Source organism: Acinonyx jubatus, chromosome D1 (assembly GCF_027475565.1).
Source record: "Acinonyx jubatus isolate Ajub_Pintada_27869175 chromosome D1, VMU_Ajub_asm_v1.0, whole genome shotgun sequence".
NCBI classification, from domain to species: domain Eukaryota; kingdom Metazoa; phylum Chordata; class Mammalia; order Carnivora; family Felidae; genus Acinonyx; species Acinonyx jubatus.
In genome coordinates this window covers 58,843,669-58,869,536 of record NC_069390.1, presented here as the reverse complement: position 1 = coordinate 58,869,536, position 25,868 = coordinate 58,843,669, and the positions used below count along the sequence as shown (strand labels likewise).

Below are 25,868 nucleotides of genomic sequence, written 5' to 3'. Positions count from 1 at the left end.
TTCCTGCTCTCACTCTCAAAGTAAATAAAATAAAAACTTAAAAAAAATAAATTGTATTATAAAGCAGCAGCTACCTCTGGAAGTTGAAGTGGTACATTCATAAATGTGCTAAATTACAGAATGCTGATATGTGGTAGTTCACAACTGTCAACTTCCTCATTTTCACTGGAAATTAAGGTTATTAGGGGCTAAGAATGCTAATCAATACATGTAAGTGAGAGTACTAGAAACAATAAAGAAGGGACGCATCTCGAAAGGCCTGAAAGGTATGAAAGATGTGTTTTGTTAAGAAAAAAAGGAAAGCAATTTTATCCTATAGTAGTTGCACAGAGGTTGTAAAAAGGCTGTTCCAGAATGAGGAAGGAAGAGGAAAGGACAAAATCCCGCATGGGCATAGAAAGCTGTAAAGGGTCTACAGAAGGGGGCAGGAGTGGAGGAGAGAAAAAAAAAAAAGCGGGGAATATCTTATTCATGTGGGTAAACTGGCTGATTGAATGCATTTATTTTTAATTTTTTTTTTTTAAGAAATGAGCCCAATAGTATATGGATGCAAAACTAGATGTTGAAATTCCTTCCTGAAAGGAAAAAGTTTCTTGGATTGTTGGAAATTTGTCAATGTCTTGGTAGAAAGTGATTAGTCACACCTCCAGTTATCTAAAGTGAATGTTACAGGGACGACTACATTTCCTTGTCAACTACATTATAAAGAACTCTTTATCAAATCTTTAACCATGGCCATTTAAAGCCTTTTGTCACTCACAGATATTGTTTTACAAAAAAAGACTGTCTCACGGACCCATGGTAAAGACTACAATAGGTACTTGGGGGTACAGGCTTCTGATGTCATTATTTAGGTAATTTTAAGATCATATCCCTGGACAAATGGTTTCTAGAACAAATAGAAAAGCTTGTGGATTCATAAAACTGCTAATCCCAAATCAAGAAACACCTGAAGTTATCACGTGAAACTGAGTACACTGATAAAGAATGATTATGATTTCTTCTGTGACCTTTGCTTAGAATATTGCTGGTTCTTTAATGTTTTTCATTTTTTTTTTTTTTTTGGTTTCAGAAACCCTTTCTGTTAAATGATCTATATACCACACAGCAGTTCAGTAGATTACGTCTTTGTAAACAAAAACAAACATTTATCTTTTCTCCCTGCCTCATCCGTCCAGAGTTTGGAAACTCTTACTGAATGTTATTTTCATGGCAGTATTTGAATGTTCAGTAAGAATTTGTTCTCTTTATAACAAGAGACAATTTGAAACACTGGTTATATTAGGCTTTGACTGGAATGTCATATTTGAGAATGGTGTGCATAGAATCAGAGATGACCAGTTTTAAGAACTAAGGTGGACTTTAAGGAGCCAGAGCTTATAAAGCCTTCCTGGACAACCTGCCTGGCTTACAGGATTCCCAGCCTTCCAGGTGAGTAAGGAAGGATACTTCCTGGCAGGCCCAGAAATTTAGGATATTTTGGGGATCCTGAGAAGGAATTCACCCAAATCTGTAGTGAAGTCTGATGGTGAGTTCTCCCAGCCTTGAGGCTTTTATTTTTTTAATGTTGATTTTATTTTTGAGAGACAGAGCATGAGCAGGGGAGGGGCAGAGAGAGAGGGGGACACAACCCGAAGCAGGCTCCAGGCTCTGAGCTGTTAGCACCAAGCCTGACGCAGGGCTCGAACCCACGAACTGTGAGACAACCTGAAGATTGTGAGATAACCTGAGCCACCCAGGCACCCCTAGCTTTGAGGCTTTTAAAAGTCCAATCTGAGATCCCTAATAAAAGTTCCAGCCAAACAAACTTAAAAAGGACTATGACGTCAATTACTACTCTTGCTACACTTACAACCAGGTCAAATTTGATAAGACTAGACTTGCTACAAACAAAAACAGTCTTACCTTGATTATCTTTGATGAAAATGGGGGTAATTTTAGGTTTCAATGGAAAACTATAACCCACCATTGTGGATTATCAGATTCTAGTCCTGTTCATTCTCTTTGAGCTATTTTCACCTCTTTGTAAGCTGGATCATGCCACCTTGTGTATTTTGTCAGTAAATAACTTTTCCAATTTTCTTCCACCCTCCTGATTCGGCACCGATAGGTGCCCATTTCCTTAAGCCCTGCAAGCTGAAGGGAACTTCAAAGGATTTATCACAACGGTTTGGGCCGCTCAGGAAGTTCACCAGAACACGGTCGTCTGAGCTGCAGGAAATACCCATGACTGTGAGACTGCCACTGCCGTTCTGACTCTGCCTTTTAAAGACACTTCAAGACCAGTGTTTAGAAATCCTTTTGACTGCCTGTCCTCTGCACTCAAACTGAGTTTATAATCTGCTCGAACTACTAATTTTTGTTTTTCCTTTTCTTTCTCCATGAATCTATGCCTTCTTTCCCTTTGCAGATCTCCTGCCTCCCAACTTCTAACCTGAATCTTCTCTCCACAGCCACCATCTCAGCTTCTGGCCCTTGACACATCTTGGGAAGTCTTAGGGGAAATAAAGGAAGTCTAAGATGTGGGGAGGGAGGACGTACCACTGTGGCATAACAATTATTTTGTGCTAACGGCATTTGAGAATCAACAGATATAGGAAGAGGCTTTTTTCCCTGAACTCCCTTTTTATCTGCCTAAAAGCAGAACCTCCCCCAAAGAACTCAACTGTTGTAGTTTTGACTCTGGCATCACAAATGAGCAGACATTGTCACAAAACTATCCAATCTCCCATCTGTTCTCCTAAGGGCCCGTTTATCCATTCTGAACATCATTTGTTTTCCCCTCAGTGCCCTCTCTTTCCCTCCCCTCCCCTTATTAAGATGGTATATAAGCCCCAGATCCTGCCTCCGGCCCCACCTTTCTCTGAATGCTCTGTGTCATGTGAATAAAAATCTACATTTTCTCTTGCTCATCTCTCATTTGTCAGTTTAATTCACAGGCCCTCAACTACTGAATCTAAGAGGGTAAAGGAGAGATTTTTCCTCCCCACCAGGAGACATTGTTAAGTCCAGCAGCATGCTCACAGGAACCCCAGCAAAACTGGCAATTTCTCATCTAGCAACTACAATTAGACATTTAAAAGTTTCCTTATTCTTGAAGTGCAAGAGTTTAAAAAACAGCATTGAAGTTTTCCATTCAGATGGGCCATGACTATTTTTTTTTCATTTTATAGCCCTCGCTACAAAGGCGTTTAACCACTTTTAGCCAAATTTTAGTCATTATTTTCAAATGTTTACAGCACAGTGAGTAAGCTGTAATTTTAGACACTGAAAAACAAGACAAACTCATGCAATCGAACTAATTACATTATGGCACCGATAAGAGGCAAAATGTAAAACAGAGGTAGATCTGCAAATTGCCACACAGTTTGCAAGTTCCAATTATAACTGACTCTCTTTGAAACATCAGTTTTATATAAATATTTATCCAGTAGCACATCATAAACCACAGGGTTATAATAATTTCTTTTGCCATGTAAACGTGCAACTGAGAGTTAAAACTATTAAAACTTTGCAACACATGATTCTTTTTTCTTTTCAAGAGCAAAGTAATATGGAACCCATACGACTCATAAGAAAACCTTAAAACTAAATTATTACACTTTAAGGGGCACTGGCTAAATTCTGAAGGAGTAGGCATTAAAACAGAACTTAGTTTTGGGGCACCTGGTTGGCTCAGTCAGTAGAGCATGTGACTCTTGATCTTGGGGTTGTATGTTTGAGCCTCATGTTGGGTGTAGAGATTATTAAAAATCAAATCTTAAATAGAATATAGTTTTTTGGGGTTTTTTTTTTTTGGCATGTAAAGATTTTCATGCAAAGTTTTTGGTCTCTTGATTTTGACTCTGACCTCTTTATCTTTAGTATTGATGGGGGAGCATGAGGCAAGCTGAGGGCAAAATACAGGCTGGCACACCACCCCCCTCCCCCCACCAGGTGGAATGTGTGATAGTCCTCGGATACTCCTGGCTACCCAAGAACAAAGGAAAGGGGTTTAAATGCTTGCCATGGTAACGTGGGAAACTAAGGCAAATGAAAAATTAAATTCCCTTACTGCCTACAGCCCACTGACAAGTCCTTGAGACCAGCAGAGTGACCTCCCTCTAGCTCAGCTGCCTCAAGGATGACACTTTGCTGGGGGCAAAAGACAGACAACCTTGGCTTAACATTATCCCAACCTCGAGGATCCTATAAGTCAACTTCCTTTATCTCAACTCTCCCAAGATATACGCTGGAGATCATACTCCAAGTTTATGGGCCCTCGATATACATCTAAAGGGTCTCATGACTGAGGGTTTATGAAGTGGTAATAAGTGGCATTTCCCTAGCAACAGCTAGCCCCTCAAGATCCTGGAAACCTTGCTTCCAAAATTCCTTAGAGGCTTACTCTATCCCTGACCCCCTCCCAACCTGAGGGTATATAATGAGTTACCTATTATGACCCCATGAAGCTCTTCCTGCCCATGGGTCCTGTCTCCTTGTTTTAATAAAATCACCTTTGCACCAAAGGCGTCTTCAAGAATTCTTTCTTGTCGGCTCTAGACTACCCCACCATCACCCCAAAACTTCATCAGTATAAGTAAAACATTCTTAGTGTAAGGAAAGACTAGTTTAATGGTCCTGGAAACTGTGCATTTAGGGTAAACCATAATATTTTATCTGATTCTACTAAACCAAATACACTACTTGAGGTTCTCATTTGTAAATTAATCAAAAACAAATGTTTGTCATCAATTTATCCCCAATCATCAATTTATACAATATCGCAAAGATAAAAGAGATCACTTCAGGTGTTGGCAATGTTTTCATGAAAGCACCACGGTGGGGAGGGGTGGGTGGAGTGACCAACCAGATTAGGACAACCACCTTTCATTTAGTTTTTCCTTGAAAAAAAGTCAAATTGCTTTCAATTTTCTGGAGTGAAAATGGCAGGATATTAAGATACACAGGCCAACTGCTGCTTTCATATCCTCATAAGATACTAGTATTTTCTAAAATGTAATTTGCTACAGGGCTCACAGAGGAGCACCTTTCACATCAGATATGTTTGCTCAGCAGGAAATCGGTTTTTGTATACTCTAGTTTAGGAAGTCTGCCAAGGAAGTAAAGGGAACCCAACCCTACAATGCCTACCTGGAATCCTAGAAGAGAAAAATAAAGCCATTCAAATAAAGTTGATTTAGCAATACCCTGAAGGTCAGCAGTATTTCCATAATACTCGCTATGGCACAGAAAAGAAGTCTTGAGTGTGCTAATACTTAGGCTGCTAGAAAGAGAGCCGTATGTGAGGCACAGGCGAACTTGGGAGAGTTAGAGCCTGGATTCAGTCTCTGCTTTCTGCTCAACACTTCTAAAATGCTTTCTGCTTCCATGCCAGCTGTTTTCACAGCAGAGACAAGGGTCTCTGAACAAGTGGCCACAGCGTTACAAGTCACCCAGTGGTGCCCGTGCTTCTCCACGGAGGTGCTGGACAACTTCATTCAGCAAGTGACTACAGGGGGTGGTGGCTGAAGTGTTTGTTCAGCAAACTGCTGGAAAGGGCTTGGGTATCAGTGGGGGCTCTCCACACCTTGTCTGTGATATGCACAGCCTCAGTCTCCCTGCGCCTGGCTGCGCTATCAAGAAGGCTGTGCCTTTGTTGCCATACATAGATTCTTTACACAGAAGTGTAGCTTGAGTGAAAAGTACAAAAGACAATGGTGTGAAACAAATGAACCTATTTGAAAAATGTAAGATGGCTGATAGCCTAGGTAGCTGCACATGAAATGTAGTCAGAAGTCAGAATCTTATGGCGAAAGAACAGTCTTACGGGCTGTGTATTAGAACTGCTTAGTTTTAGGTTTTCTTAAGGCACAACCAAAGTTCTTTAGATTTATTTTGGCAAGTGCTTTTCTTGCTGGAGGATCATAAAAGTAGGCAGAAGTTTATGCCTAATGGCGTGTTGGCATGCTTTGGTAAGGAAAATAGTTCTTGGACTAAAACTAAGGCCAGAAGGTGAAGAACAACAAAATCTGTACTGGTTTTAAATTTGTACAAAGGCGACTTACTGGATACTGGGAAAATGACAGGAGTGTTTTTATACCTTTGCAGAGAAAAAAATGATTTTCCTTTTGAAGCTGTAGCTTCAGGATTTAATCTGGGTCAATGTCACCAAGCGGTAAAAACAATCTGGGTTTTATAATAAAGTCGCAAAAATGCCAAGTGGTACAGAGCTACCAATACGGTGATACCTCAGGCAAAGGGGTCAAATAAGGTTTTACTCCAGATCGGTGTTATGTTTGTGAAATGTAATTCAATTTGTTATACATCTGAACCCAAATCAGAACTAGCTGCTTTGTGATGATATTTCACTGCCATTTTTTTAGTATTTTAATTTTGGGGAGTTCGTTCAAGTAAGTGAGAGCCATTCTCAACTCTTGTATCTATTTCCTTCAACAAATGAAGGGGCAGGCATTCTAATAAGCTTTATGTAAATAGGATCCTGATCATTTTAGCTCTAGTTAACCTGATACATTTCCCTGGGCATAACCAAGGCCCCTCTGAAAACTGGAAAATATGGCATAGTTTAAAAAGAGTGTAACAAGCAACATTCACTGGTAACTTCAAATAAGTTCCGTCAAGAGGGTGGAATATTGGCAGGCCAGACCACCAATCACGTTTGCCTAGCCATAAAACCAGTGACAACTTAAAGATCTGCAAAGATCAAAGAAAACAGAGAAACCACCTTTAACTAACAGCCTGGAGGCACAACATCCCACAGGTGTCCTTGTGGTCTTTGCAAACTCTACAAGGTGACCCACTCAACTCCGATTGGCAGTGGCCACACACAGACACCCCAGAACCCACTGCAAATCTGGGTTATGGCAAGTAGGGAACCGAGTGGCCAGTTGGAGCTTGCTTATGACATGCTGACTAGCACAAGGGCAGACCGTGAGGAACTACCAGAATCCCACAGATAGCTCTTTTTCACCTTGGAAAACCATTCATGAGGTTACTACGACAAGAACACAAATCAAGGCTGACACGGCCAGCTCCACAGCTGGCCATCTGGGTATGGGGTTTTGCCAATACTTAGCTGACTGTTTGGATCATTTAATCAAATATTAAGCAAAGTATAATTTACATGCAACCCTTGTCAAAAAAGGGAAAAAGGTTAAATTTCCTATGATCAGCACAAACTGTTAACCTGTTAAGAAAAGCCTCATTTTTCCAGCATTCAACTATATATACACACATCATGTCTGTTTCTTTTTAAACATCTTAGGGTGAGGGTGAGGAGGAGAAGGGACAAATGAGATAAAGACGCGAGCTCAACATCCAACAAGACTATTCCTTATTCTCTGTGTGACTGGCAGCATTAGTTAGAAAGTCACTCCTTTGCTGTGATGGTCATGATATATTTGAATGTGTAGATCTTTAAGGATTTCCTTATTCATTTGGCCAGGCCTATGGTAGATGCTTTGTTTGTTTTCCTGGAATAATTCATCAGTGCTTCCTGAGAGGCTCAAACAGGATTACTGGCCAGATTCCGAAGAGAAACTGTTTGGAAACAAGTTAGGACAAAATGAAAGAAAGTAACTGTTCCATGTTACCCCTGAAAAAAGAACCTATGTGCTATTACTACAGTGCTTCAGTGTGTCATAGGTTTGCTACCAACTGTCCTGAGTAGCCTGAGTCCAGCATATTCTTTTCCGAGTTGCACCAGATCTCAGAAATGATTTTTATTTAACTTATTTAAATGGATGAAGTTTCTACTTTGTCAGGCATGGAGCAGGGCACTGAAATCATCTCAGATCTTTAAAACACTCTGTAATGTAGCTATTAACAGCTCCATTTTATTGTTGAAAAAAACTAAGGCTTAGAGACAACAGACGTGTCCAAGGTCATAGAGCAGTACGTGGAAGGCCTAAGATTCAAGGGCATCTGGTTCCAAAGCCTGTACTCTCTCTACTACCTTTCCACCCACTTGCTTCTCCCATCTCTGTCCCATCCTCCCAATACCCTCCCCTGCCCCAACATGCATGCACGCACGCACACACACCCCTAGGAAGGGAGCATACCTTCACTTTTGGCCTGTATTTCAGGTAAAGAGTTCTTGTATACAAACTGAAAGAAAAGGGGAGGGGGAAAAGCTCTTCAGATTAATATTTAATTCATGCAAACTGGCTTACTGACAAATTTAACCATAGTGCCTCTGTACATACAAAGAAAAAGCAACATTGGTAGATTCTTTTGTTCATTTAGCAACCATTTTTTTCGAGCACCTACTCTATGCAGAACACTTGGCAAGATACTAAGGAAGACAGAGAAATGATCACTCTCAGACTGTGACCTCAAGATGTTTGTAGTTTAGCAGGGAGCATTCAGCTCATGCTTGATGATTCATATCATAATTGCCAGCTTCATCTCTGAAGATATATGGTAGCCAGGATTAAAGGAGAGTATTCTTAGAATATTTTGGAAGTGGTTATATCAGCTCTAAGAGGATTACAATACAGGTATGAAATAATCAGGAAGGTAACAGAAAGCCTTCCTCATAGTAGCCTTTAAAATAAGTAACATCTGGGGGTGCCTGGGTGGCTCAGTCAGTTAAGCATTGGACATCAGCTCAGGTCATGATCTTGCAGTCCGTGAGTTCGAGCCCCATGTTGGACTCTGTGCTGTCATTTCAGAGCCTGGAGCCTGCTTCGGATTCTGTGTCTCTCTCTGTCCCTCCCCAGCTCATGCTCTGTCTCTTGCAAAAATAAATAAACATTAAAAATTTTTTTGAAATATCTAAAATAAGTAACAGCTGAAAATGAGATTGGATTTTTTTTTTTTAATTTTAAATTTTTGTAGAGAGAGCATGAGTGGGGAGAAGGTCAAAGGAGGAGAGAGAGAATCTTAAGCAGGTTCCATGCTCAGTGTGGAGCCCAATGCAGAACTTAATCCCACAACCCTGGGATCATGACCTGAGCCGAAATCAAGAGTGGTTGTGCTCAACGGACTGAGCCACCCTGGTGCCCCAAGAAGTTTGGATATTTAAGCCTCAGTTATGGAAATTTTGATTCTATGGCTATGTCATTGAATGAAGCATGCAAATAATATTTCAGAGGGATGACTTGAGAATGTAATAATATAACACATGTGCCCTTTAAGACTACTGTACATGTGTTTATTTCAAAGAGTTGACACAGTGAAGTAAAAATATCTGAGATCAAATCGTTGCTCCATCACTTTATAACTGTGTAACAATGTTGAGCCACATTATTTACTTGCTGTATACAGTCTTGGGGCACCTGGGTGGCTCAGCTGGTCGAGTGTCTGACTTCAGCTCAGGTGATGATCTCATGGCTCCGTGAGTTCGAGCCCCGCGTCGGCCTCTGTGCTGACAGCTCAGAGCCTGGAGCCTGCTTCGGATTCTGTGTCTTCCTCCCTCTCTCTCTCACCTTCCTCTGCCTGTTTTTTTTCTCTCTCTCTCTCAAAAATAAATATCCACACTTATTTTATTTTAGTTATTTAGGATGAAATATGTCTAAAACATATTCTATCTTCCCTGCCTCCTTAAAAAAAAAAAAAATCAAAGTAGGGATGCCTGGGTGGCTCAGTTGGTTAAACATCCAACTCTTGATTTCGGCTCAGGTCATGATCTCATGGTTTGTGAGTTCGAGCTCCGCATTGGGCTCTACACTGACAGCATGGAGCCTGCTTAAAATTCTTTCTCTCTCCCTCTCTCTGCCCCTGCCCTCCCCTGCTCTCTCTCTCTCTCTCAAAATAAATAAATAAACTTCAAAAAAAAGTCAAAGTAAAACATTTTAACATTAACGTAAAACAAAACAAAAAAAAGTCAAAACCTGCCACCAAATACAGTCAAAATGCTTCCTTTTTTTCTGTATTTACTTTAACCTTTGTCCCCACACAAATTAACTTTTACACACGGTTAATAATTACCTATATATGATTTTAGTTTGTTTCACTTAAAAATCCAAGTAATCCTAATATCTTTCTATGTTGCTATAGAATTTTCATATTTATAATTAAAAAAAATTTTTTTTAACATTTATTTATTTTTGAGACAGAGAGAGACAGAGCATGAACGGGGGAGGGTCAGAGAGAGGGAGACACAGAATCCGAAACAGGCTCCAGGCTCTGAGCGGTCAGCACAGAGCCCAACGTGGGGCTCGAACTCACGGGCTGTGAGATCATGACGTGAGCCGAAGTTGGCTGCTTAACCGACTGAGCCACCCAGGCGCCCCTCATATTTATAATTTTAAATAGCTGAATAAAAGATATACTATAATTTACTTTAAAATTCTACCTTATTGGATAGTGTGTTTTATTTTTCTTCTACTATTATTGTTGCTTTGCTAATTAAGTAACACTGTGATAAACATATTTGGGTTTACACACACATTTTCATTTTTCTGGGTTATTTCTTTAGGATAAGTTCTAAGGAATAGAATACCTGGGATAAAAAATATAAAATAAATATTTTATTTTCGCAAACACATACAGTGTTGAATTCCTTTCCAAATGGGTTACATCAGTTTACACTGACAAGTAATACATGATCATGCCATTTCACTGCAACTAAAGAATACAGGAGGGAATTTCAAAATACTATAGAGCTCACTTAATAGATATAAAAAATATCTTCATTGTTGGGGTGCCCAGGTGGCTCAGTCGGTTAAGTGTCCGACTTCAGCTCAGGTCATGATCTCACGGGTCATGAGTTTGAGCCCTGCACTGGGGTCTGTGCTGACAGCTCAGAGTCTGGAGCCTATTTCTCTCTCAAATATACAATAAACATTAAATACACACACACACACACACACACACACACACACACACACACACATATATATGCACACACATATATATATACACACACACACATGCGCATATATATGTATATATATATCATTGCTTTATTTTTAAATTATTATTTTTTCTTTTAAAAAACTTTTTAATGTTTATTTATTTTTGAGAGAGAGTGTGCACAAGGAGGCGGGGGAGAAGCAGAGAGAGAGGGAGACACAGAATCCTAAGCAGGTTCCGGGCTCTGAGCTGTCAGCACAGAGCCTGATGTGGGGCTCGAACTCATGATCTGTGAGATCATGACATGAGCCGAAGTCGGATGCTTAACCGACAGAACCACCTGGGCACCACTAAATGATTATTTTTAAAAAGGTAATACAATCATTTGGTGAAAAATCTGAACAGTACTAAAGAGTAAACAGGAAAAAGAGGGTCTGTCTCCTAGCTGTGACCTGCCACCCAGAGATAACTGCTGGTACCTACTGGTTAACATACCCTTACAAAGACAGTAAGCATTTATAAGCATATATGTATATTTAGTCCATATATGTATTTTTATTCACAAAAATGGATAACCTACTGTTTTAGAAGGCATTTTTTGATTACCAGTTAGATGATCAGTTTTCTCTTGGCTTATTTATACTACAAATATCTCAAAACAAAACAAAACCATGATCTGGAGGCCTTCCTCTTTTTTAATTTTTTAAATTTAAAAATAGCTTCAAACTTCTAGGAAAGTTGCAAGATTGGTCTGAAGAATTCCTGTATCCCCTTCTCCCAGATGACCCAATTGCTATCATTTAACCACATTTGTTTTACACACACACACACACACACACACAAATGCACCTATGATCAAGTGTATAAACATATCCTATAGAGTCGCTGTATGACATGATGCCCATCACCTAAATATTCTAATGTGTACCACCATAAAACAAGGACGGTCTCCTAAATTACAATACAACCCTCCCAGTCAGGAAATTAACATTAATACAAGGCTAACATCCAACTCAAGAATTCATTCCAATTTTGCTGATTGTCCCAATAATTTCTTTCTTCCTTTCTGATCCAGGTTGCTGTACACAAACATGAATTGCATTTAGTTTTCATGTCTTAAAAATCTTTTTATAGCTAGAACAGTTCTTCAGTCTTTCTTTGTCTCACAAACTTGACAGTCTTACAAAGTATAAGACTTTCATTCTGTAGAAGGACCTGCATCATAGGCCCAGCAATATTTCCTCATACCCAGACCCAAGCCAGGCTTTTTTGGCAGGAACACTACAGAAATGACCTGAGCTCATTTCAGTGCCTTGTATCAGGAGACATACTCTAATGACTTGCTCCATCATGGGTGATGTTAACTTAAATGCATGGTCAAGGTGGCTGCTACCAATTTTCTTCACTGTAAAGTAACCATTTTCCCCTTTGTATTAGTATTTCATGGGGAGATATTCTAAATTACACAAATATGTGTTCCTCATCCTACTCCCACTTGTCAGCCAGAGCATCCATTGATAACTTATACCTATCAACTATCCCTAAGATAGTTGCCAAATGGTGATCGTTCGTGTCCATTGGTCCTTCTACATTTGTTAGTTAGCATTTTTTTGTAAGGAAGAGCTTTCCCTTCTCGTTCATTCATATTCGTATGTACTCACAGATTCTCATTTTATTCCATGGGTGTAACTTGAAACTCTTGCTATTTAATTTTAACATTCAAACTATCTCAGGTTTAACAGGCCAAAGCTTGCTTGCCTTTCAGCCTTCACAGGGTTCACAGAGCTAGGCAATGCATGTATGTGTAAACATATGTATACATATATAATCTATACAACACATACACATCCAACTTGTTCCGTATCTGTGTGAACATGTGTGTGTCACATACTCCTGAGTTCATACTAATACTAATTCCAATCTAACCCCCTCAAGGTTCTTTCTAGCTTTCCCTCTTTCAGTATTTGTAAATCCCTTCTGAGAGAGTGGAGAAATCAGGCTTTTGTTATCCTCAATATATTTACTTAATGTTTAATTAATTGATTTACTTGTTCAGTGTAACCCATTTCCTAACTCCAGCCGCCTCCTCCCCCCACCCCACCACATCACTTCCCCTCATCACTCTGCTTCCTTGCCCCACACAGCTGCCACTTCCCCGTCACCACCATGTTTTCTTGGAAGCTCAGCAGGCTGCTACCACCGACCCCTTTTTCCTCATTCCTAGGACACTGAATGCTGCCATCTCTGCACAGCACTTCTTCCCCCTCATTACCCTGGTTTTCCATACCAGGAGTAGAGAAGGAGAAAGTGAAAGGGAGGTGGAAAGGGGAAGGTGTAAAAGGAAAAAACAATATAAGTATGCTTTCACCTCCTCTTCAGTATTTATTATAGAAATTGACTACTGTACTATATTACACTGCAGTAATGTCCTTGGGTAGTCCCAAGGGCAGTGTTAAGGTGCTAAGTTTTAATTCTCAGGCTCATTCTACAGTTATTCTTGTTTCTCTTTTTCTAGCACCTATCGATTTACCATACATTTCCTATCCCTTCCATTTTAAATTGGATATTTTTAATGTGCTACGAGCTGAGAATCCAAATAATCAATGTAGTAACAAGTGGCAAAATGTAAAATAAATATACTTACAGCCAAAGTTTAAGAGCTCTTCCATGATTAATAACCTTGAGCTCTTCACAGCATTAATTCAATGATTCTTATTTAGCTGTCCAGAAGTTCCTTTTCTATAATTCACAGGTAGTTACGTTAAAAAAACATTTTTTTAATGTTTGTTTTTGAGAGAGAGAGAGAGAGAGAGAGAGAGAGCAAGCATGTGCATGTGTGTGTGAGCGGGGGAGGGGCAGAGAGAGGGAGACAGAATTGAAAGCAGGCTCCAGGCTCTGAGCTGTCAGCACAGAGCCCGACATGGGGGTTGAACTCATGGACCATGAGACCATGACCTGAGCAGAAGTCAGATGCTTAACTGACTAAGCCACCTAGGTGGCTACTACTAGTAGATATATTTTAGATAATTCAGGATACCTAAATAAGTTGATCTCCAGAGAGGTGAGATGCAAATGTTATTTTGCAGGTTTTCTACAAATTTTCACATTGATTCAAAGGAAGATTTTCTTCCCCTTCCTAGAATTATTTCAGCTATCTCAACTCTTAATAAGAATTTGAAATTAAACATAGTCTGACCCCGAGTAAAGAGACCAATAGATACATATTCATTCATTCAATTATTTAACAATATATACTGAGTGCTTGCTATCTGAAAGGTATTGTTCTAAGCATTTGAGAGGGTAGCAGTGAGTAAGATAAAGTCTCCGCTCTCAAGGAACTTAACGTCTAGCTGGGGGAGGCAAACAAATAAATATATATAACTGCTTATAAACGCTTTGAAGAACAATGAGGCCTGGTAAGGGGAGACAGAGTGATATGGAGGTATTATTTGAATAGGGTGATCAGAGAGAATTCTAACTTTATTTTTGTTATAAATGATTGACCTCCAACAATCATTTGATAGAGGAGCAGGGGAAGAGAAATGGCAACCAACTTATTTCAGGGAAGGAGACAAATTAAGCTGGGGACTTCTGATACTCATACTTTCCCAGGCTCCTACTCAGGGGATCTGGCTGCTTTTTCCCCTCTAAGTTTGTTCTCTATAAACAAAGATATGTTGATCGACATGAAATGGAAATGTTTATATCCTATTTGCTCTAAAATGTAGATCATATGTCAAGGTGAGTTAGTACAACTATCTCACTTTTAAGGGTAAGAAAACTTGGAGCGCCTGGGTGGCTCAGTTGGTTAAGTGTCTAACTCTTCATTTTGGCTCAGGTCATGACCTCATGGTTCATGAGATCCGGCCCTGCGTCAGGCTCTGTGTTGACAGTGTGGAGCCTGCTTGGGAGTCTCTTGACCCCACTCTCTGCTCCTTTCCCGCTTGCCCATGCGCCATGCTCTATCTCCCTCAAAATATGTAAATAAACATGAAAAAAAAATTTTAATTTAAGGATGAGAAAACTAAGCTTGAGAGAGAGGAAGGGACTTGCCTAAGGTCATCCAGTGGCAGAGGCAAAGCTGGAACATAAGTTCCTGATTTTGTCTTTTTATATCTACAACATTCTTTTTGAAGAGTAAGAGAATAAATACTTCAACACTACGCTAAAACAGTCTCTATTTCTTACCTGAAAAGGATGTGAAGATAAGAACCAAGGCCAGTTAAAATATGCCACCATGCATGAAACTGTGTGGCAACACCTATGATAGGTGGCATCTTCTTTCGAAAGTTCCTGTGAAAAGAGGAGGGAAGAAATCACCATGTTATTATCTTTTTTTTTAAATAGTTAGCAACTAATGCTGACAGCCTATGAACATTTTGAAATGTGCCTCTCAAACATGGCAATTATTTAATTTCCTTAAGTCTGCTGTAGTCTGCCACATTGTTTTCCAAAGTGTGTTTTGAGGAACAGCATTCCTAGCAGAAGTTCCATGAAGAAATGATGCTGTGTTCAAAAAAAATGCGGGAAATGGTACATAGTTTATTGCCCTCTTGGAAACTGCAGTATATATTAACAGAATAAAGGCTTTGAGAAGTCCTATCATAACTGTAAGAGTTTATTTTCATTTTTTTTCAGGTAATGAACTAATGCACAGAACCCTTTCGTAATGTAGTATCTTACTAACATTTTATGGAACTAGTGTTTCCTGGAACACAATCTGGGAAACATTAGTCTACTTAGCTATTCAGTCAAGAAACCAGACACATGCTTTTCCTTGGCCTACATACAACCGTCATCTTAGATGAGCACTGTACAGTCTATGAAGTGCTTTTGTAAATATTATTTCACTACTTAGGTAAGACATTGAGGTAGCTATTATTAGCTTTGCTTTACAGATGAGGAACTAAAATTCAGAGACCAAGTTGCCTAAATCACTCAGCCAAGTGGCACAACTGAGTCTCAGATTCTAGATCTTTTGATTAAGTGTGTACCATATTAACATTCTCATTATTAGAAGGGAGAAAATCAATGTTAAACACCAAACTATTTTTCTAGATAGCCCATACATTTTTGAGACAATTACCATCTCTAAGAACTTACTTTGTTTCTTGGTGGCTTTCACCCAGAAGATGATGACTTATCTCAGCAGTGTAAATGCTCTAATAGGGCTTCTGATGTATATTACTGATTCAGAACTACTCACTCAGACCTTAGTTTTCTAAGCTAGGTATATTACTTGTTTATTTATATACATTTACAATCTAAATTTACTTATTTAACTTTTTATTATTTTTATTATTTTATGGAAAATTTCAAACATGTGCAACAATAGGCAAAATAATAATGTACCCATTATCCAGCTTCAATAATTGTAACTAACAGCCAATCATCTAAACTCTCATCTGCTTCTCTCCTTCTATATTTTGAAGCAAATCCCAGATATTGTATTTTAACTCTAAATATTTTAGTATGTGTCTCTAAAAGATTAAAAGCTCTTTAAAACTTAACCATAATACTATTTTCACATATAAAATATTAACAATAATCTCTTAGTATATGTGCTGCCAAAGCGAGCACAACAATAATCTCTTAATATCACCAAATATTCAATTACTGATCAAACTTCCAATTGTCTTGTAAATTTAGAATTTTTTTTTTTTTTAAACAGTTTGCTTAAATCAAGATTCAAAACAAGTCAACCATTGTATTTGGTTGATGACATAAATCTCTTAGGTCTCTTTTTTTTTTTTTAATTTTTTTTTTTAATGTTTATTTATTTTTGAGACAGAGAGAGACAGAGCATGAATGAGGGAGGGTCAGAGAGAGAGGGAGACACAGAATCTGAAGCAGGCTCCAGGCTCTGAGCTGTCAGCACAGAGCCCGACACAGGGCTCGAACTCACGGACTGTGAGATCATGACCTGAGCCGAAGTCAGCCACCTAACTGACTGAGCCACCCAGGCGCCCCTCTTAGGTCTCTTTTAATCTATATGTCTCTCCTCCCTTTTTTACCCCCTCTGCAACTGATGCTGCAGAAACCAGGTATTCATCCTATAGATTTCTCACAGTCTGAATTTTGCTAATTGCCTCTCCCTGGTGCTATTCAATATATGTGTTTATGCAAAACTTTAGGGCACAGAATTTTGAATTGGAAGGACCCGCTAGTTTAAACCTATTTAACATGTTCACTTTATGGAAACTGAGGCCCAGAAATATAGTATCTTAATGACAGACTAGGATCCAGAGACCCAAAATTCAAACTTTAGTCAATACAAATAGCTGACAAGATGGTAAAAGGAATGCTTGCCTTAGAAAAGAACATTAAGTATATTAAGGTACAAAATTATACACATATGTATCCCATGCTTCTTACAAATCATTCTTATTTCTTCAACACTTTCAACACAGATTAGGCAGATTTCAAAGGCCTAATTAACATCTGATTAACTCTATAGCTCTGTGATGTGCACACAAAAAAATCCCTACAGATGTTATGAAATAGTCTTGGGTCCAAATTTTTAGGTTAATTAAAAAAGTGTTCTCAGAATTTAACTTTATTGTGCTGTACATACTTTTTAAATTCAACAATGGCAAAAATTCATTTAGTGGCACTAATAATTCTATATACCTATGAAATTCTCTGCTTATAGACTGTTTCTAAAAATATTTCTCAAAGATTGAAAAAGATGCACATCTTACCTCAGTGAATCACAAAATATGTTATCTATGTTCCATAACAGAAATCCCAATAAAAATAAGCCCAAGGATGTATAACCTAGTCCTCTGAGCCATGGATAAACCCTGTGGGGAAAAAAAGGGAAAGCAAAATGAAATTGTGTCAACTCCCGTCATCATCAGAGCTTGAAGCCATCACTTTCATGAGAAGGAAAGGTTTTTTGGTTTTGGGGGGTTTTTCTAATGTTTATTTTTGATAGTGAGAGAGCACAAGCGGGGGAGGGGCAGAGAGAGAGGGAGACGGAAGATCGGAAGCAGGCTCTGCACTGACAGCAGCGAGCCCTATGCGGGGCTTGAACCCACGAACCATGAGATCATGACCTGAACCGAAGCTGGACACTCAACCAACTGAGCCACCTAGGTGCCCCGAGAAGGAAAGGTTTTTGTTAGTATTAAAAGCAAACCTATCTATTAAATTCTCTAATACATTTGCAGACTAGACTTAGCTATTAAAAAAATGAGAAAGAATGTGCCATTTGATTGCTATGTGCTTCAAGAAAGTAATCTGACGGACTGTATCAGTCCTCTGGAAGAGGCAGGGGGATGCTGGAACAGAATTAACATTGACTGAGTTACTTGCTATGTGTCAGGTAGGCACCATAGTAAATTAGATACACAAGCATATGAGTAAAATCTTCAAATAAACCCTGTGAAGCAGGTATTATTCTTTGCACATCACTGATGAGAAAACTGAAGCTTGGTGAGTTACCCAAAACAAGAACAATAGCTTATATATTTTTTACAGCTTCAATGAGGTATCACTGGTTTACGTTAAACTGAATATATTTCAAGTGTACGTTTGATCAGTACATCTGTATATACCCATGAAAGTTACACTACAATCAAGATAACAAACATATCCACCATCTCCAAAAGCATAGTTTGCATATTTTAGAATGTTATGTAAAGGGAATAATACAGTAGATCTTCACTGTATGGCTTCTTTCACTTGGCATAATTATTTTGAAATTCATCCATGTTGTTATGTGTATCACTACTTCATTTCCTTTTATTGCTGAGTAGTATTCCATTGTATGGATAAGCCACAATTTGTTTGTCCGTCCGAATGTTGGTGGACATTTATGTTGTTTCCAGTTTTTTTCTATAATAAAATAGCTACGAACATTGACAAGTAAGTTTTTGTATGAACATATGTTTTCATTGTAAGTTTTTGTATGAACATATGTTTTCATTTCTCTTCGGTAAAAAGCTAGGAGAGGAACACCTGTACTGAATGGCAGGTGAATGTTACACTTTTTAAGACACTGTTAAACTGTTTTCCTAAGTGTGTATCATTTTACATTCCCACCAGCAGTGTATGTTTTTAGTTCTACATCCTCACCAACACTTGGTATAACATCGGTTTTTGTTTGTTTCCTTTTAGTTGTTCTTTGTAGGTGTTAGTGGTATCTCATCGTGGTTTTGATTTGCATTTCCCTAATGACTAATGTTATTGAACATCTTATATGCTATTTGCCATCCATATTATCTTCTTCAATACAGTGTTTGTTGAATCTTTGCTTATTTAAAAAAAATATTTGCTTTCTTGGGTTCTAAGAGTTCTTTTTTTCAATTTTTTTTCAACGTTTTTTATTTATTTTTGGGACAGAGAGAGACAGAGCGTGAACGGGGGAGGGGCAGAGAGAGAGGGAGACACAGAATCGGAAACAGGCTCCAGGCTCCGAGCCATCAGCCCAGAGCCCGACGCGGGGCTGGAACTCACGGACCGCGAGATCGTGACCTGGCTGAAGTCGGACACTTAACCGACTGCGCCACCCAGGCGCCCCTAAGAGTTTTTTTTAATTGCAACACTTCTTTATATATTCTAGACGTTAAGTCCTTTGTTGGATATATGTATGTTGTATTTTCTCCAAGTTTGTGATTTGCCTTTCATTTTATTTTATTATTACTATTTTAAGTTTATTTATCTTGAGAGAGAGGGAGAGAGTGAGCAAATGTGCACGCATAGGCAAGGGGCAGAGAAAGAGAGGGAGAGAGAGAATCCCAAGCAGGCTCCACCTTGTCAGCTCAGAGCCTGATATGGGGCTCAAACTCACAAACCATGAGATCATGACCTGAGCAAAAATCAAGATTAAGATGTTTAACCGACTGAGCCATCCAGGCACCCCTGCCTCTCATTTTCTTAACAATGTCTTTTGAAGAATAAAAATTTGTTATTTTGATAAAGTTCAACTTACAAATTTTTTCATTATAGCTTTTTGTGTCCTATATAATAACTTCACCTAACCAAAGGCTGCAAAAACTTCTACACTTTCTTCTGGAAGTTTTATAATTTTAGCTTTAATATTTAGGGATATGATTCAATTCTAGAAATTTTTATAATGGCATGAGTTTAAATTCATTTATTTATTAAATGTTTATTTTTCAAAGAGAGAGAACACAAGCGGGGGGGGGGGGGGAGGGGGGGCGGGGCAGAGAGGGAGAGAGAGGGAGACAGAATCTGAAGCAGGCTCCAGACTCTGAGCTGTCAGCACAGAGCCTGAGGTGGGGCTCAAACCCATGTACTGTGAGACCATGACCTGAGCCGAAGTAGGATGCTTACCCAACTGAGCCACCCAGGTGCCCTTAAGTTCACTTTTTAAAATGAGAATATACAGTTGTTTCAACACAATTTATTGAAAAGAGTATCCTTTCTCCAAAAGAATTACCTTTGGATGTTTACTTAACATCAGGTCAGTACTGATGAGTGGTCTATATTTGGATGTTTTATTGATCTGTATTTTATTCTTACCACAAATACCACATTGTCTTGATTAGTGTAACACAGAGCAAATCAAGAAGCGTAAGTCCTCTAACTTTGTTCTTTTTTAAAACTGTTTTGGTTCTTCTAGATTCTTTGCATTCCCATGCAAATTTCAGAATCAGATTCTCAATTTTTACCAAAAATCCTGTAGAGATTTTGATTATATTGATTAAACCTATAGATCAGCTGGGGAGAACAGACATCTTAATAATATTGAGTTTTCTAATCCATGAAAATGGTGCATCTCTCCATTTATTTAGATCTTATTTAATTTCTCTCAGCAAAAAACTGTTCACTGTAGTTTCTCATACGCAGGTCTTGCATACTGTTGCTAAATTTAGTTCCTAAACATCTGATGCTTTTTGATGCTATTGGAAATTGTACTTTTGAAATTTCACTTCTCAATTGTTCCACTGCTAGTACATAGAAATATGATTTTTGAATATTCATCTGAATTTCATGACCTTGTTGAATTCCAACTTACTGCTTCCAGTTTTTTGGTACGTGTCCTATGACATTTTCTGTACACGATCATGTCATTTGCAAATACTATGTTGGACAGGGCTTCAACCAGTAAAATGTTGAATAGAAGTGGTGATAATATATACTCCTGTTTTAGTCTTCATTTTGAAGAGAAATTTCTTTTAACATTTCATGCCTAAATGTGTTAGATGCTGTAGAGTTTACAGGTTAAGAAGTTCCCTTCTATTAGTCATTTATAAAGGGATTTATTTTGTTTTTAGATTGTAAATAGGTGTTGAATTTTATAGAATGCTTTTTCTAAATCTATTGCTATCTTCACATATTTTTCTCCTTTATTTTTTAATATGGTGAATGACAAGAATAGATTTTCTGAAGTATTTTCTTATTTTAACTATAAGTATTTGTATATAAATCAATTAAAAAATAATTTAAAAACCATCAGGAAAGTATAAACCTGGCTGTGCATGGAAAAAGTATTATTGTCATTGTTTGATGAACATCTCTGAGAAGATGATGTCTTCAGCTTTTCAAAGAGTTTATCATAACCCCATTTAGGGGAGGCAAGAATGAGTCCCAGTTAACAGGGCTCAACACAGTGAAGGCATCTGACAGCGTATCAGTGTGGGTCAGGAGCTGAGATGTGACAGAATGTGACCAGTGGGAGTAGAGTACTCTCCATTTTCTCCTTCTAAGCTTACTTACCAGGGCCAATCTTCAGCTCTCAGCAGTAGTTCAAAGCAAAATTCTTCTGTGGGGTGAAATGAACGTCTTTGGTTATCCAGGTAGCAGGGTACACAGGAGAGAGCAAGAATTTCATCAGCACATAGTCCCTATAAACTAAGTACAGATAAGATTCTGGGGACAAACTACCCATTATCATCAGGCACAAGAATGTATAATACAGAAGGCTCGCAACACATCTGTATCTGGAGTTACAGTGCTTCATTCTGGACTGCCTTCCTGACTAGCATATGGCTATCATCTAAGAAATCCCTTCCCTTCCTCTTCACCTTGGGAATTGCCTTTACCTCTCACGATGCTGGATTTCCCATCTTGAATTTCATGTCTTCCTCCTTTTTGGCTTACTCTCTCACTTTGGTCAAATACATCCTTCAGTAGGTTTCTGAGTAATAGTTTATAGACTATTTCTTTTGAGAATTCAAATATAAGAAGATGTATTTTGTCATCACATTTCATTGGTAGTTTGGCTGACTACAAGATCCTAGGTTAGAATTCTGTAATTCCAGCTGCCACTTTTGTTTTGATGAGTCCTAAACCATTCTGCTTCATGATCCTTTGTAAGTATTATATGCCTTCTAACTCTATAAATTTGTGGAATCTTCTTTGTCTTAGAATTCTGAAACTGGCATGGATTTATTTCCACCCATTGTGAACAGTCACTGGGTTTTTCCAATGCAATCATTCATGTCTTTCATGTATAGGATCTTTTCTTGAATAATTTTGGTGATGATTCCCTCCCTTCCATTTTATCTGCACTGTCCTCTCCCCTTTTTCTATGTTGGCCCTTCTATCCAGCCCAATAATATTTCTACCGAATCTCTTCTCCATTTCTTTCTCATCAGCCTAATGGCACCCAGGTGTGTGTGTGTGTGTGTGTGTGTGTGTGTGTGTGTGTGTGTGTGTCTGTGTGTCCATCTGTCTTTGCTTTTGCCCTTTCTGCCAGGAAGCCCACGGACTTGAGGAAACACTTCACTGTTTCTCCACAGCAGTGGTGGTGATTGGGCCCAAGGGCCCTGAGATCTCATGCTGTCCTGTTTACTCTGGACCATACCATGGGTTTAGTAAGCCTTTCCTGTGGTAGATTCTTCCTGGTGGATGAGGGATGATGGACCATAATGCAGTCACAGTGGAGAAGGAATTCCAGTAGCTTCTTTGACTGTATCTTTCAAACCATTCACTTCAGTTTATCATTGTATTATATTTTTAGTATCTTCTTTTCGGGGGGGAAGATTCTTTGAATGTTCCTTTTTTATTGCATCCTACTATTGAGTCATAGATGTAGTATATTTCTAGGAATATGAATAATGGTATTTGTTGTTTTGTTATTTTTGAAGTTTTCTTCTTCACGCATAAGTTGTTTTCTTCTAAGTTGCGTTTCTTTCCTTATTATTTGTTTTGACCTCTACGTTTCATATTGGTTGCATTTATCATATGTCTGGCACCGTCTCATTTTGAAGAATGGGAACCTAAAAAGGTGACCACAAGCTCTAAACATATGTTTGAGGCCCTTAGTCTAGTAACCTTCATTGTAGGGTTATTTTGCTGGACCAATTATTAGCGAACCCCCAATATCAGAATGTTTAGGTCTTTTAGGCTCCTCATATTCCCTAAAAGAAAATTCTTCCAATTTTCTGCTTAGAGGTTTTTTTTTTTTTTTTTTAATTTTTTTTTTTCAACGTTTATTTATTTTTGGGACAGAGAGAGACAGAGCATGAACGGGGGAGGGGCAGAGAGAGAGGGAGACACAGAATCAGAAACAGGCTCCAGGCTCTGAGCCATCAGCCCAGAGCCTGACGCGGGGCTCGAACTCACAGAGGGTGAGATCGTGACCTGGCTGAAGTCGGATGCTTAACCGACTGCGCCACCCAGGCGCCCCTGCTTAGAGGTTTTACATACAACATTCAGTTTGCATAAGGTCACCCGATTTCCCTGATTTCACCATGGTATTCACATGCTCAATTGTGTCTGCAAAACCCAATCTAGAGATAGTGTTCACCCTTCCCAGAGAATAAACCTATAAGCTTCTGCAATTGTTCAGCGGTATGGACTAGGTGAGGGGATGTAAGCGTTTCACAGCTTCTTAAAGCTTTAACCAGTCTTCTTTATTTTAGACATCTCTTCTAGCTCCTTTTCCAAACTGTCTGTTGCTGCTAATGTTTGATATTTTAGAAAATTCTGGTGTAAACTGGAGGTTCTTTAAAATTCAGCTTTCGTGGGTTACTTAAGGCAGTTAGCAGTAATCCATCTACTTTGCAGCTTCTAAAATTTTATTCAGTCTTCTTGTGGATTTATGCTTTATAAATAAATTCCTTCGTTGGAGTCTTGGCAGGGTTTCAGAAGGGAGCAAAATTAGATTGAAGACGTTAATCTTTAATATTATATCTGTTTTCTTTTCATTATTTAAAAATTTTTTACGTTTCTTTTTTATTTTTGAGAGAGAGAGAGAGAGAGAGAGAGAGAGAGAGAGAGAGAGCACGCCAGGGAGGGGTCAGAGAGGGAGACACAGAATCCGAAGCAGGCTCCAGGCTCTGAGCTGTCAGCACAGAGCCCAACGCGGTGCTCGGACACATGAACTGCAAGATCATGACCTGAGCTGAAGTCGGATGCTTAACTGATTAAGCCACCCAGGCACTCCTCTTTTCATTAGTTTCTGCCCTTCATTAGTCCCATTTTTCATTTCTATGTGGATTGATTCTATTGATCCACTTTCTAATTATTGAAGTTGTATGCTTAGTTCATTATTCTTCAGCCTATTTCATCTAAGGCTATGAATTTCCCTCTAAGAACCACTTTAGCTATATCTTACTTTGATTTGTAGTACTTTCACTGTGATTACTTTATATGAACTACGATATTTCTACTACAATTTCTATTTTTTACTTGTATTTACAAATGTGGTTTTAAATTTACAAATATATGGGCTATTTGGCTAATCCTGTCTGTACTATAGTTGGAGAACATGTTACGTATGATAATAATTCTTTAAAGTTTGTTGAACCTTGCTTTAAAACTAGTGTCTGGTAGATTTAATAACTACTCTGTGCATGCTTGAGAAGACCAAGCACTCTCTAACTGCTAAACATATTAAACCAACTTGTTATTGTATTACTCAAATTTTGTCTATGTCCTTTTTCATAGAGATACTGTGTTAAAATAACTCAGCATGATGGAACACTGATACATTTTTCTTTGTAATTCTGTCAATTTTTGCTTAAAATTTTCCATAGAAGACTTAGACCTGCCTTTTTTTTTTTTTCTGGTAAGGTGAATCTTTTAATACAATGTAGCAAACACATTTGTTTTAAATAATGCCTTAATTTTTTTTGTTATTAAAATGGCTAGTCCAACTTTCTTTTAGTCAGTATTTGTGTGGCACATACTGTTTTTATATCCCTTTCTTTTAAAATTAGTATTTATGTGGGTTTTTTTTTTTAAGATGAAACAGGTAGGTTTTACTATCAAATGTAAATTCTACAAAAACTCAGTAGTATTGTAGTTAAGTATGATTGCTTTCATCTTAAAGTCTTTCAGAGCTTTGGGCAGACAGCATCTTAAAGCATCAGGTATAAGCAACTCTTTTTCTGATCTTAAGTGCCAGTTGTCACCCATTTTCACACAAAACGGTTTTTTGTTTTTTCTTTTTTCCTACTGCAGTTGAGGGGCCATTGCTGGTCAGGTGAAGAGGGAATGTGTGGCTGTCCATTCACGGTATTAGTCAAAGTAATTAAAGACACAAATCTGCATGTCACTGTATCCAAGCCAATGACAACAGGAGTAACTTAAAGACGACGTGTGCACTTAGTTAATCAAATCCTGTTTTCCTCTTTGGAGTTACATGAGGGTGGCAGTACTAGCTGGCTAGTGTCTAATGTTGCACTTTTGTAGCATAAACACAGCTAAGCGGATAATGCTAAAGACTGACAGCATCAGTACCAGCTCTAACCGCTTCAGCGTTTACCTGTCAGTCCAGCATGCTGACTCTAATACTATGCTTTTATGAGTTTTAATCACTTGACAGTGAAGGTATGAGAGAAAGGTTTAAGGCTACTTCTTAATAGATACAAACAGGGGCGCCTGGGTGGCTCAGTTGGTTATGTGTCCGACTTCGGCTCAGGTCACGATCTCGCAGTCTGTGAGTTCAAGCTCCGCGTCGGGCTCTGTGCTGACAGCTCAGAGCCTGGAGCCTGCTTCAGATTCTGTGTCTCCCTCTCTCTCTGCCCCTTCCCTGCTCATGCTCTGTCTCTCTCTGTCTCAAAAATAAATAAACGTTAAAAAAAAATTAAAAAAAAAAAGATTACACTTCAAGAGTCTTTAAAAAAAAAATAGATACAAACATTCACTCCAGT

At 38.6% G+C, this 25,868-nt stretch overlaps 1 protein-coding gene across 3 annotated transcripts in view; it reads right to left on the bottom strand.

Moving 5' to 3' along the window:
* Positions 1-3,288: 3,288 nt before the first annotated feature.
* ACER3 (alkaline ceramidase 3) overlaps positions 3,289-25,868 on the bottom strand; it is a 167,151-nt gene continuing 144,571 nt past the window's right edge. For 2 of the 3 annotated variants that reach the window (XM_027039624.2, XM_027039626.2), the window contains 4 exons: positions 17,499-17,600; positions 14,986-15,090; positions 8,061-8,106; positions 3,289-7,539 (listed from right to left, as the gene is read on the bottom strand). In XM_027039624.2, coding sequence (XP_026895425.1) covers positions 7,486-7,539; positions 8,061-8,106; positions 14,986-15,090; positions 17,499-17,600 — 307 coding nt within the window. In that variant the 3' untranslated portion in view covers positions 3,289-7,485. Of the gene's footprint in view, positions 7,540-8,060; positions 8,107-11,624; positions 13,537-14,985; positions 15,091-17,498; positions 17,601-25,868 lie in introns of those variants that run through there. The other variant, XM_053203721.1, reaches the window with a different exon arrangement.